Source organism: Aythya marila, assembly GCF_965140915.1.
Source record: "Aythya marila genome assembly, chromosome: 3".
In the NCBI taxonomy this organism is placed as follows: Eukaryota; Metazoa; Chordata; class Aves; order Anseriformes; family Anatidae; genus Aythya; species Aythya marila.
Window position 1 is genome coordinate 48,496,226 of NC_139044.1, and position 12,937 is coordinate 48,509,162.

Here is a 12,937-nt window from a genome sequence, read left to right on the forward strand (position 1 = left end):
AAATAATGCTGTTGGTGGAAGAATAAATGAGGTTTGGCTCTGCATCGTTCATATCCCTGCTCTTTGTCTCCCCCCTATCTCTTGGTAAGCCCAGATCTCTCCTATACCAAACCTGAAAAACCTTTAGGTCCTCCATGCCTTCCTCACCTACAAATGGTCCCTTAATCCTTCTTCTGATGCAGATGAACCATAGGCATGCTGGTACATGGACACAACTGTCCATAAAACAGCTAACCAAGAACAACCATTTTCCTACTGATGTCTCTTCTGCCCATCCTGGCTGAAGGCTACACACAGGCTCACTACTGAGAGCCCCTTGCACTGTCTCAGAACTGAGAAAAAAATGCCACCTCCCCACTCCCTTCCTACCTGTGCTCACCTTTTGACCACTGCTTTTTCCCCAGGTGGCCAGTCTAGTCAGCAGTGCTCACAGGGATGTGGCTGCTGCACATGCCATTTCCAAAAATGTCATTCTTCCAGCACAGAGGGGAATTATGCAGGATTCCTGCCTTGCTCCTAACTTTGCTTTGTTCTGCCCCTGCCCTGCCAGCCTCAGCTGCAGGCTTTATCCACTTGGCAAACCAGCTGAAACTCCCAGGGGCACTCAGGATGGGATTGTCTGGCTTGACTTGACTGAGCCCCGTGGGGTGGATGTGTTGCTGAATTGTGTGGGACATCCTGCATGCACCTTGAGGTCTAAGAAGTCTTAAGATTTCAGGAGCTTTACCTGGGGAACAAAGGTACATGATACACAGCACCAAAGCAAACCCTGCCTCTGAAGTCATGAGCAATCCACAGCAGAAACAACCCATAACTATGATAAAACTTAGGGAAATAAGCTTCTTCCCTTCAGGATGGAAAATGAATGTTGTTGAAATAAATTCTGAGACAGAGTTAATATTATGCGTGTCTGGTTTTAGGATGTGGCTTACGAAGCAGTGTAAATCAGAAGCAGTTCCAACCTGAACTGTGCAAGTTTGTGACTGAAAATGGCATTGCAACCTGGGGCAGAATACACAGGACTGTGCAGAATTAGTGTGCCTGGAGATAGTTCCCATACTTTCCACCACCATCACCTCCATCTCTGCTTTAGTAAAGTGATACCAAACAATTTGAGAACAAAAACATGTCTCACAAAACAGGAAAGTGCCTTCACATTTCCCAGCATCCAATAATACAAATGTCTGAGCCTGATTTGGTAATATATCCAATTCAAGGTTGTTTGAACGTCCACTCTACAGTAAAGGGGGTCACAGCATGGGAGAATGATTAACTTAATCTGCCTGCCCTGTTTGTTTGATGCCGCCTCACTCCAGTGCAAGTCAATAAAACTTTGTGCACCGACACACACAACTTCCAGCACCTTCCAGCTGGGCCAAAATGGGAATTAGCAAAGCTGCCTTGCTCTTTCTTCTTGTGCTCAGCTCGGGTAAGAGTCCTTTGCCTTCCACTTGCAAGGGGGAGATGGGGGCCAAATGCTTTCAAGCTCCATGTTGTGAATATGGGTCCCAAAACCCATGTATCAACACTTACCTGGATGAGGGTGGGTTTGGGGCTTGCTGGCCAGCAAGAATTGTTGTTGAACAAAGCAAGAGCTGCGGTTGCTCTGGTGTGTTTGTTAGAGACATGAGAAGAGTAACAGCCTTGGTGTGTGCATGGGAACAAATGGCCTGTGAGAATGCTGTACTAAATATCAACGTAAGGAGAAAATGGATGTAAGTGGGGAAAAGCCCCTTTGCTGATGCAGGGGCTGGGGTTCCTCAGAGAAAACACTTATGAATTTCCTGTGTCTATAACTGATCTTGAAAAATTAAATATTTAAATCGCATCTCTGACATAACTCTGTAGCCTAATGCTGGATATGGAAATAAATTGCTGTTAAGATTAGGAATAGAAACATAGAATCTTTACAGACATAAAAAAAAAAAAAAAAAAAAAAAAAAGATTGCGTGGCAAACTTCTTTATGAGCATAAACCTTCTAGAGTTAATTATTAAATCTATAAGCATGTATTTCTACACATCTTATGCATATGTGGCTTTCCAATATAATCATACTAATTGATTTACTAATTTACAGCCTTGGATTACTTTGTTGCAACACAGATGCAGCCTTACAAATTCGTTATTAAGACTAGTTGAGCCATTGCAACAAAAAACATGGTGGCCATTGTAAAAGGCCATGCAGTCATCTTATGATTGAGATTTCTTGCTCCAGGGCAAGACAGCTGAGGACAAGCAGCTACTTGGTGACCAGCTCAACTGTAGTGATTGTGGGTTCCATATAGGAGGACATAAGCTCACATCATCCCAATTCATGCTTCTCCAAAACTTTAATATCAATACCTCTTCCCAAGGTTCTCTGAGTGGTCCCTCTCTCTGCTCCTTGTTACTCTGGTTTTTCACATTTCTTTTTCTCAGTTTCAAACCCATACATAACTCCATTCAGAGCTTCATTTCTGTGTCTTCCTTCTGCTGTTTTTTTGGTTTTTTGTTTGTTTGTTTGTTTGTTTGTTTTCCTATGATGTGTTCCATGCAGCTGTGTTTGTGACTGGAACACAGGAACAGAATAGAACAGGAACAGAAATTTCCTCAGAGTTTATGGCCTTTCACCCAGAATCACGCAAAATAAATAAGGACCTCACCTGTCAATGCTACGTGGAAGAGGGGACTTGAAGTCACAGATCTTAACTGCAGCATTCTCATTTTTAATGCCTGGTTCTTTTTCATCCCTTGTAGTGAAAGGAGATGTACTGGATGACTATTTAAGAACGGATGGTGTTTGGATCCTTACAAGAAATAAGCAGTTTTATGAGACAAATAATGAAATAGAATGTGCAGAGAAATGTGAAGCTGAAAGAAATTTTAATTGCAGGTAATTTCTGTTGAATCTTAAAGCTATACCTTTGTGAATGACTAGTTGATCAGTGATATGTTCCTCCTGTTGTTCAGAAGTAAGCATTCACACTCAAATTTGGATGGAAAGCACTACAAAACAAAACAAAACAAAACAAAACCAAAAAAAAAGCCAACAACAACAAACACGCACACACAAAAGCTAAGAAGGTGAATTATTGGGACATGCAGTTGGAAAGAGATGATTTGGAAGAGGCAAATGAGTATTTATTTATTTTATTTTATTTTATTTTATTTTATTTTATTTTATTTTATTTTATTTTAATTTTATTTCATTTCATTTCATTTTTAATTTCAACACTTATAGTGAAGTGGGGCATATTTTTGCCAAGAAACATTGTAATACAATAATACTGAGTCTTCTTCAGCCTTTTTGCTCTACACATCCAACTCAATAACATGCTACTCAGAAACCAGGATGAGAACTTCAGTATGAGATTTACATGAACACATTTGTATAAAACAAGTCCAGAGTGCCTGGGGAACACAAGGTGCTGTCACACGGGTGTCAGGTCATGGGAAGCCACTCCTGGAAAGCCACATTTTTTCCTCCATAGGTCAGGGCAGGTGACTGTCCAGGCAACAGGAGCTGCACCATCTTCACCCCTTGATGACCCAGGACAAAGTTAGGAGCCAGGTACTGCAGCTCTGCCTATAGCAGCATTGCCCATGCCTGTGCATTTGGCTTGTGGCTTTTCTCCACTCATAAATTACAAGGTCAAATAAAGGGTGCATTTACATTGCATCAGTCTTTCTGTAGTAAATGCCCAATTTCCCTCTCCTATCCAATGCTAACTGGAGAGCTGTTTATGCCTCTATAGCTGAATGCTGCCTTGTTTCACAAAGGAGCAGTGAGATGTTTTCATTTCGTTGCAGGGAAAGGCACTAACCTGCGCAGCTAGAATGCCATTGGTAATGTTTTGCCAACCCAGTAGCTAGCTTCCCACACAGTAACTTATTCACATAGCCTTGCATCCTGAAAAAGTCAGACACTTCAGAGCAGCAGAAAATGTCACTGTCCCTTGGTGTCTCAGGTACTGAATACAGTCTGTGAAAGACGTAAGTGGATATAATAAAGTGCTGTTAAAATAATAATTTCTAGAAAATGAATTAGCAATTGCACAATTGGAAACAAATTAAAAATATTGTTTCCTATGTTCTGTGTTCTCAATTTCAACAGGGCCTTCCTATTCACCAGGAAAAAGCTACAGTGTTTAACACTGGCTGAAAATACCAAAACAACACTGATATTCAGCAGCACAGATTCAGTTCTCTATGAGAAGAGAGGTAAGTATGTTATATAACACTATACATTTACATATTAAGCCTGTTTTAACTGCATCCTTGCATTCTCTGATTCAGTGCTGGAGCAAGCAGTTGCAGGCAGTGATAGTTTCAGTGAGGTGGGCTTGCACTCACCTTGCACCCCTTATGAACTGGGTTGAATCTGCCAGAAAATTTCCCATACAGCATCAAGGATTCTTACATTTGACTTGGACTGGACTCAGTCCAATCTCCTTTAGTCATATGTTACCGAGACCCTGCAGAATAAACATATCCCAAAGCAAAAATAATGCCTTTTTCTTCCCACTAAGTATTTAAAGTCCTCTGCTTCATTAAGCTAACAGAGTCCTTAGTAATACAAAATTTCAAGGCTATGGGATTATCTGTGTACCCACCTGCCTAATTTTTGTGTAATAATTCAGTTGAGAATTGTTTGACTGAAATACTTTATCTATCAGGTATATCCTATTTTCTGTTGGCACCCAGTGCAGCAGATACTGTAGGCAGCTCTGTCTCAGCTGCAGTTCCCTTCAAACATCCTGGTCTCAGTCATGAAGAACCACAAAGGAGACACAGAAGGCAGTGAAAGATTTGAGATGTCGCTCTTGGCTTTTGTGCATATCTCTTGAATTTCCTTATGAGTCCAGTGTGTCTGTGCACATCTGATATCGTCATAATGGAATAAAAATTAAAAATCACCTTATCAGGTGATGTCACCATAGAATAGCCTGATATATTTATCTTTTCTGCCTCCTTATCTTTGAAGATAAACCCAAGTAGCTCTGATTCATATGCTTATCTTCATATGCTGACTTCTGTAGTCTTCTGAAAATCACTGCCACCATCTTTGTGAAGTATCTGGATAATCCAAATGGCATGATATTCTACCTGTAATGGTCCTGATCCACCTCAAAATAGAGATATTTCTCATAAGACTGATTATGAGTATTGTAAAAGTGAGATTCAGCTTTCAGAAGCAACCTAATTATCATAGCTGACATCACCCAGGCTGAACTTGAATTTGCAAATAAAGACAGTAAGTCTGTTCTGAAGTCTCAGAAATATTTTCTGTACCCATCATGACTCCTCAGCACTAGGTAACTGCCTCTGTAAAACTCCTTTCAGCTAAAATAAGATGGAATTTCTTCTGCTTGAAGGAAGCAATCTCCAGCACTTTTTGTGACTGCCACTCCCTTAGGCTCATGTTGACTTTACAATCACACCTGTGCTTAATTCAGACCTTGAAGTTTGTAACAGCTGCTCTGGAGTCCTTCTTGACAGAGTTTATTTTCCTTGAGATTGGATGCAAAAGATTTTCATAAAACAACTATCTTAAAACCAAAAGATTCATCTCTCTGTGAGCCCAACAGTTTGTCTGGCTGTGCTAGGCCACACAATATTATGCAGTCACATTTTACTCCGCCACAGAAAATTTCATTCTGTATGTAGACCATACTCTGGATTGTCCATAGTCACAAAAGAAACTCCATGAACATGTGTCTCATAGTTCCAGTTTTATCTTCTCGTTGTTAATAGCAAAACTCTGTCTGTATGAGGAATCCTCTTCTGATTACAACCTCCTTGTTAAGAGCAGCAATAATCCACAATACACAAAATAGGCTTTTGTGGACTATGCTTACTACATTATATTAAGTCAGATTTCTTCCCATGCATGCCTCCGAGAGTCTTTTCTTTGATCCTAATTTTCCTCTCAGAGTTTAAGAACTGACTTTTTTATCAATTTAGAACATGACTTTTTTATTAGATTAATTAGGCACTGAAATATTCCTTAACAACCTGGTTAGGGATTTCCCTCTCTTTATGGAGCAGCTTCCCCACTGGAACCTTAATTTTGTCTTGACATATAGTTTGGCTCTTGGTCCCATCACTCTTTTCAGGAAAGTGGACTTTCAGCAGTTATAGACCATCAGAGCAATCTCCTATATGGGACAGGAAAGTAGGAGAGATATTGGGGGTTAAGCAGAAAGAAGGCTTATTACTGAACATTTTGTTTCAGAGGGTTCGTATACCAAAGCCTCAGTGTGTGGTAGTCTCCATGTGCCATATGAGCCAGGAAATTACTTGCTTGTTCTTCATTCCTGATACAGCTATGCAGAACCTCCACTTCCTCTCTTCAGGTGTCATCTAGACGTGCCCAGGCTTTTTATTTAGATAGGTTAACACAATGTAAGAGGTACCTGGCAACATCAGAAAGCCCATGGGCAAGACTATTAACCACAGATAGTCATGCTGGGACCTGCTACTGGAGTATCAGAGTTGAAGTGGCAGTGACAAGACCCCTGGGCATTCCAGGGGTAACCAGACAACCAGGCAGCAGTTCTCACAAGAGGCATTGTTGGTAAGACATGCAGCACAAATGATGCAAGATGTGTGAGGAGCAGCTGAGGTCATTTGGTTTGTTCAACTTAGAAGGTCGAGGGATGATTTCACTACAGCTGACAGATTCCTCAGGAAGGGGAGTGAAGGGGAAGGCACTGATCTCTTCTCCCTTCCAGGGAGAAGAAAAGATCTCTCATGGACCCACAGGAATGTCGTGAAGTTGCATCAGGGGACGTTCATATTAAATATTAGGAAAAGGCTCTCCACTGAGAGGATGGTCAGGCACCCCAGAGCAGTGGTCATAGAACCAAGCCTGCTGGAGTTGGAGAAGCATTTGGACAACACTCTCGGACATAGTTTTATTTTTAGGTGGTCCTGTGTGGAGCCAGAAGCTGGACTGAATGATTATTGTGGGTCCCTTCCACCTTGGAATTTCTATGATTCCATCATTTGCACACCCAATCACACACTGTGATGGCAATAACCATAGCAAGGTGCCTGAGCAAGGCTCAGTTTATCCTATTAGGTTGGTCTCATATTATTGCTCTATCATCTTTATTTTTTATTTGGGGATTTAGGGCATCCTCCATGTGCAAACAAATTACAGGAAAGGGGAAATTAGGGTCACTCCCAATGACTGGAGATATTTCAGTATCTGTTAATAAAAGCATCACCAATGGTCTTTGCATTCTCCCTTTCAAGGAATCCCACCAGAAAGCATCTGAGGTCTGAGTCTAAGAGGAATCAAAGGTGTCACTTCTGTGACAAACATATTCAGATAACTAAAAAATGATCTGTCCTGAAGGGATGGTTGCATGATACCCATACTGTGAATGGCCTTATGAACGATACATTTCTATTAATCCCCAGGTGATGGTGAAAGACCTTCTTTCTTATCTCAGTAATATGACAATATAAATATGAATTTCATACACAATATATATATATAGTAACTTGTTATATCTGCTTTCCTGATGTGATTTTATTAGCTTCATAACATTCTTCAAGAATTTTCCTCTCTAGTTGCTCAGTCATTTCTAACTATTAATTTTAAAATATCTTATGGAATCACATCTCTGTGTTTGCATGAACAAGAGATTCAAAACATGGGTAAATCTAAACTGTTCAAAACATGGGTAAATCTAATCTGATTAACTTCAGAGTTAAATCTGCAAACTCTCAGATTCAAGAGATGCAATGTTATAACACCACTGAATTAACAAAGCCAATTCCATTTCAGTTTACCTTCTACAATGTAAAAGAGGAATTGGGAAGGACTACAGAGGAACAGAAGCCAAAACTTGGAGAGGTATTCCATGCCAGAAGTGGACGGAAAAAACACCCCACGATCCAAAGTATGGCCTTATTTATATTTGTCTTCATGTTGTTCTGAATCTTTTCCAAGCTTCTTCATGTATATAAATGACTTTATAGCATGTTATTAAAGCCAAATGTCAGGTGATTTTTTAAGACACAATTTTGTCTTCATCTCTCTTGTTGCTTTTCATTCTACTGTCAGAGAACTGCAATGGTCTGGATAATGAAAGGCTGCATTGTCAGCTAGAGGAGCTGTGTCTGTGTGCTGGGGCTCCTAAGGAGGTGAAATGCTGCTTCCACCAATTCATGATGAAAATTTTGCTATTTGTGACTGTGGGGCTAGAATTTCTCTCTTTTGTATGAGGTGTGAAAAAAAAATGAGCAGTGGTAAAATGAGCAGTGGTGTCTGTCCAGCTTTATGACTCCCCTGCTAGCCTTCATTCTAATGAAACTTGGAAACACTTATCTAGGTCTGTTGTTTAAAACCTTTTAGTCTTTTCTTGGAGGACTGCTATAGGTAAAACCATAGGGTCACTTGCTTCAAAGTCTCTGAAAGTTTGAGTCCACTTGCATTTGGTCAATAGATTCTAGAAATATTCCACTTTTAAAGCAGTAGCCTTAGGAAAAATACATCAGAAAGCCTCAGGATGCAATTAGCTGACTGATCATCTGGATGCAAGTATTAAAGACAATAATTTACCTTTGAGATTGGCATAGTTCTTACAAGATCGTTCATTAGTGGCAGCTGGGGTCTAGGAAGAGTCTACTAGTAACGGTAATTACAGCATGGTGTTCAGATTTCATTTACGTGTTAGAACAGGGAATCTGTTTCTCTCATTTTTGCTACAAATCAATAGAACCCAAAGATAGCTGAGAAAGCTGGGCATTTCCCTTCTGCTCTTCTGACTGGATTGAATTAAAATGTAATTTTAATACTGTTGCAGTATTACACCTGAAAAATACCCCAGTGCAGGGTTGGAGGAAAACTACTGTAGAAATCCTGATGACGATGTAAATGGACCCTGGTGTTATACAACAGATCCTGCGATCAGGTTTGATTACTGCAACATCCCAGAGTGTGAGGGACAGGTCATGCAGACTGCAGAAGCTGCAGAAGGTATGTTTATTTTTCAGGGAAGGGGCTTTCAAGTAGGTAATATTATTCCTGCAATTTACTCCTACTTTATTCTTGCCAATTGGTTTCAAATGTGAATTTAGATCAAGCTGGAATGTAAAAATTCATCAACACAAAGGTTGTTTTCATAACTGGCTCCAGTTTCAACAAAATTTATAAATATAGAAGAAATTAACAATTATAATAATTTGCTGGTTTTGTTCTACGCTTAACCCTAATATTTTTTTTTTATTTTAACAACAGTAAAGATTGACCCAAGTGCTGTGTTACATATTGAACCCCTGCTGCTACCAGTACACATGGATACATGGCAAAGCTCCACCCTGATATATAGAGATATCCCTAAAGCTTTTAGGGATATACATGTCCCTAAAGTTTAATTCACTTGGATAGGGTGTAACCCGTGGTCTTCTGGATTCCTTTCATCATCACCTGGAGCAAAAGCCTCTAAAAGAACAGCAAATATTTATTATTTCTGCTTTCCTTTCAATGTAGTCTTTCATGAGTGGATCAGGATCAGAGTTCAAGAGCTAGTGCAAACCTTGCTTTGTTTTCATTCTGTATAGGTCCCACAGTGGAGTGCATGATGTGTAATGGTGAAGACTACCATGGAAATGTTTCCAGAACAGAGTCCGGGCTGGACTGCCAGCATTGGGATGCCCAAGAACCTCATATGCATGGATATACACTGAAACAGTGAGTCATACCCACTGCTGAGCTGCCCCCACTCATTTCCACAGTGCCTGGGAAACCCTGCCTGCAGACAGCCTAGTTGCTACAGCTAGGCTGACTCACAAACCTGTCTTCCATTTTCGATGTGCAGCTTTCCAGGGAAGGATCTGAAGATGAATTATTGCCGTAATCCTGATGGTGAACTTCGGCCTTGGTGTTTCACCACCAGCCCCACTAAACGCTGGGAGTATTGTAACATTCCTCGTTGCAGTGAGTCTGACTTCTTGAGATCACTCCACAAGGTAGCTCTTCTAATTAAAATTATGCAGGGAGGGGAAAGACAAGAAATGACAGCTGTGAGTATCCTGAGGAAATCCCTGTGAATCAGGCAAATTATGCATTAATGAGCAGAACCACTCACTGTGTTTCTGTTGCATAAAATCATGTAAGGTCACTGAGAGTGGAGGTGTCACAAAGTGCAACAATGCCAGAGGTGTTATGGAAAACAGAATTTGTCTTCAACCACCTTACTTTTCAATTTATCTGAGAAGGCAGAGCTTTCAGTTTAAATCTCATGTGGTAGTTTTCAGTTGAATTGCTGACTCATGGAAAATACATAAGCCACCATGGCCATTCTGTGATATTTTACCTGGATTTGGCCAGCACAGCCAACACTGCCTTTTCCTTAGTGAGAGATAAATCCTGAGAAAAAAGTTCAGACCTCAGGAGAAAATCTGATTTATCACTGAGCTAGATTAATGCATTAAGTTGAGCACACTAGATCTGGACTTTTCCAAGGACTGAATAATGAGATTAGCACTACCATTAGTAGAACTGTACTGCACTTTGAGAAAAGAAAAAACAAACAAACAAACAAAAAAAAAAAAAAACACCTTTGCATTTCTATCTCTAGAGCTTGCTTTCTTAACATCTGCTCTTGACAGTGCTCTAAGCAACAGCATGTGTTTACTAGATCTAGTTTACTTCAGCATAAACAATTATAGATGGAAGAATAAGTATATAGAATTCTGCATGATGAAGTAGATTGTGAAAGATACTATAGCATCTCCATTTTGTGCCTAAAACATAAAGTTTAAATAGGACCTATTAGAGGCCTATTTGTCTGCTCTGGAAATTACATATGCAATGTAATAGGCATGCATTGTAAATTCATTTTCTCTTTGGCTTCTGCAGGTTCTGTGGCTCTGATCATTAGTCTTACTTTGATGTTCCCCACATACCAGACAAATTCATTTTCTTTCACACTTTCTCCTGCCTCACTTTCCCAATCCACTGATACTGGAGCCTTACCTCTGAAGACTGTTGTGCTTTCTCTCAGCATTTCTTCTTAGCCCTTATCTTTACCCTTTCTGCCCTTCTACCCTACCTATACATATTATACTAATGTGCTCCCTTCATCCCACTTGTCTTTACAAGACCATAAAGGACTGCTTATTGCCTTTCTAGCTCTGCTCTCAAGGGACTGCAGGCACAACATCTGGCTTGTCTCAGCAAACTTATTTACTGACTGATGTGAAGGGGCAGACAGAGGACACCCATTTGGCAGCCTGAGTTCTTGTGATAACATACATTTCGGCTTTGCCATGGCTTTACACCAATGTCATCTCTGCTAAAATAAAAAAAATACACGTTCACCATTACAGACATCAAAGGTGTTTTGATATATTTGAAGGCATTCATTAGCTATGTTTTTTTTTCTTTTTTTCTTTTTTTTTTTTTTTTTAATCCTGTTACAGCTACGCGCCCACCAGTTTCTGGCTTGAGTTCCCAGTGTATTTCAGGGCATGGAGAAGACTATCGAGGCAGGATAGCTATCACAGAATCGGGAAATGTTTGCCAGCACTGGAACATGCAGTTTCCTCACAAACATGGCTGGATTCCTGACAGATATCCCTGCAAGTATGCTGAGACTCCTCATTTTAATGAATACCCAAGAACATAGTTAGCCCTTAGCGAACCAGATGAATAGGCAACAGGAGCACAGGTTTTCTGAGTTATGATGATATTTTCTCTCCTTTTGTCACCTTTCATATTGCTGTTCAGGTCTTGCTTTTTTTTTTTTTTTTTTCTTTCTTCTTTTCTTTTTTTTTTTTTTTTTCCTACGTTCCTTTTTTATTTTTAACCAACAGCTTTGATCTCATGTACTTGTCTCACCTGTACTTGCACTTCTCCTCATCCCATTGCACAGATATAGGTATTTACTGCTTTTATATTAACAGTGTGCTTTTATATTGACTTTGTGCTTTAACACACTTTCAGTGTATTACTCTCCTGAGGAGCATTGCTCCAAGGCCCAAAATGCTCCTAGGTCAGAGGAGATGGGTCTATAGAGCATTGTCAATAGGCAGGGGTAGCTGGGAATGACCAGGCTTTTAGCTCTGTATTTGGATCCAGTGGGTTATGAAATGGATTCTTCAAGTTTCCCTGGGCATGTGAAATCCTGTCCATCATCACTGCAGAAAGCTGCTGAGAGCAGAGAGAAACAAGTGACATCCAGACTTGCCTGGTTTTTGTAGTAAGGGTCAGGTACACCGATGACTTCAATATCAGCTTTTACTGCCCTATATTGGCTAAAAAACAAGAGCAGAAAGTGTAACCATTGTAAAAGTTCTTCATATAACATCAACATTTAAACGGGAAATTCAAAGGCTGTTGGCTAGCCCAGAATAATGGTACATGAGGCAACAAATCTGTAAGAATAAATATAACCTCTGAGTTGAGTTCTGCATGCAGTAATTGTTAAGTCTTGCACATAACCCTTCTTGATTTCCATGAGTAATTTAAAGCCAGTGTTACTGTTTCAGGGGCTTAGAGGAAAACTACTGCAGAAACCCTGATGGAGAGAAGAGGCCTTGGTGCTACACTAGCAACAGCAGTGTTCGGTGGGAATACTGTTCAATTCCCCGTTGTGATGGGACAGAGCAAGGGAGCGCTGGTATGAGTAACTGGAGTGTACTTGAGATAAAGACTTCAGAGCTGTGAAACACTTCTTGTTTCTCATTGTAATTTCAGTTCTTGTTTCTCCTGGCAAATCTTTTTTGGTCACTTTTTCACTGTTGTTTATGCAGTTGCTTTGCTTGGCATGTTGGAAAACCTGTCAGATTTTGGACTTTCAATGGTTAGTAAGTGCAGTGAAGGCCGTAAGTCATCAGCTGACCCAGCAGAAGAATTACAGTATCAAAAAATATAAATATATTTTTTATTCCTTTTATTTTTTCCCCCAAAGGTAGGGCATTTCTAGGAAGTTCACTGAA

At 40.2% G+C, this 12,937-nt stretch overlaps 1 protein-coding gene across 1 annotated transcript in view; it reads left to right on the forward strand.

The window, feature by feature from the left end:
- Nucleotides 1-1,344: 1,344 nt before the first annotated feature.
- PLG (plasminogen) overlaps nucleotides 1,345-12,937 on the forward strand; it is a 60,370-nt gene continuing 48,777 nt past the window's right edge. The window contains exons 1-9 of the mRNA XM_082756164.1: nucleotides 1,345-1,429; nucleotides 2,738-2,873; nucleotides 4,095-4,201; nucleotides 7,779-7,893; nucleotides 8,800-8,972; nucleotides 9,557-9,686; nucleotides 9,814-9,932; nucleotides 11,420-11,582; nucleotides 12,488-12,618. Coding sequence (XP_082612290.1) covers nucleotides 1,381-1,429; nucleotides 2,738-2,873; nucleotides 4,095-4,201; nucleotides 7,779-7,893; nucleotides 8,800-8,972; nucleotides 9,557-9,686; nucleotides 9,814-9,932; nucleotides 11,420-11,582; nucleotides 12,488-12,618 — 1,123 coding nt within the window. The 5' untranslated portion in view covers nucleotides 1,345-1,380. The remainder of the gene's footprint in view (nucleotides 1,430-2,737; nucleotides 2,874-4,094; nucleotides 4,202-7,778; nucleotides 7,894-8,799; nucleotides 8,973-9,556; nucleotides 9,687-9,813; nucleotides 9,933-11,419; nucleotides 11,583-12,487; nucleotides 12,619-12,937) is intronic.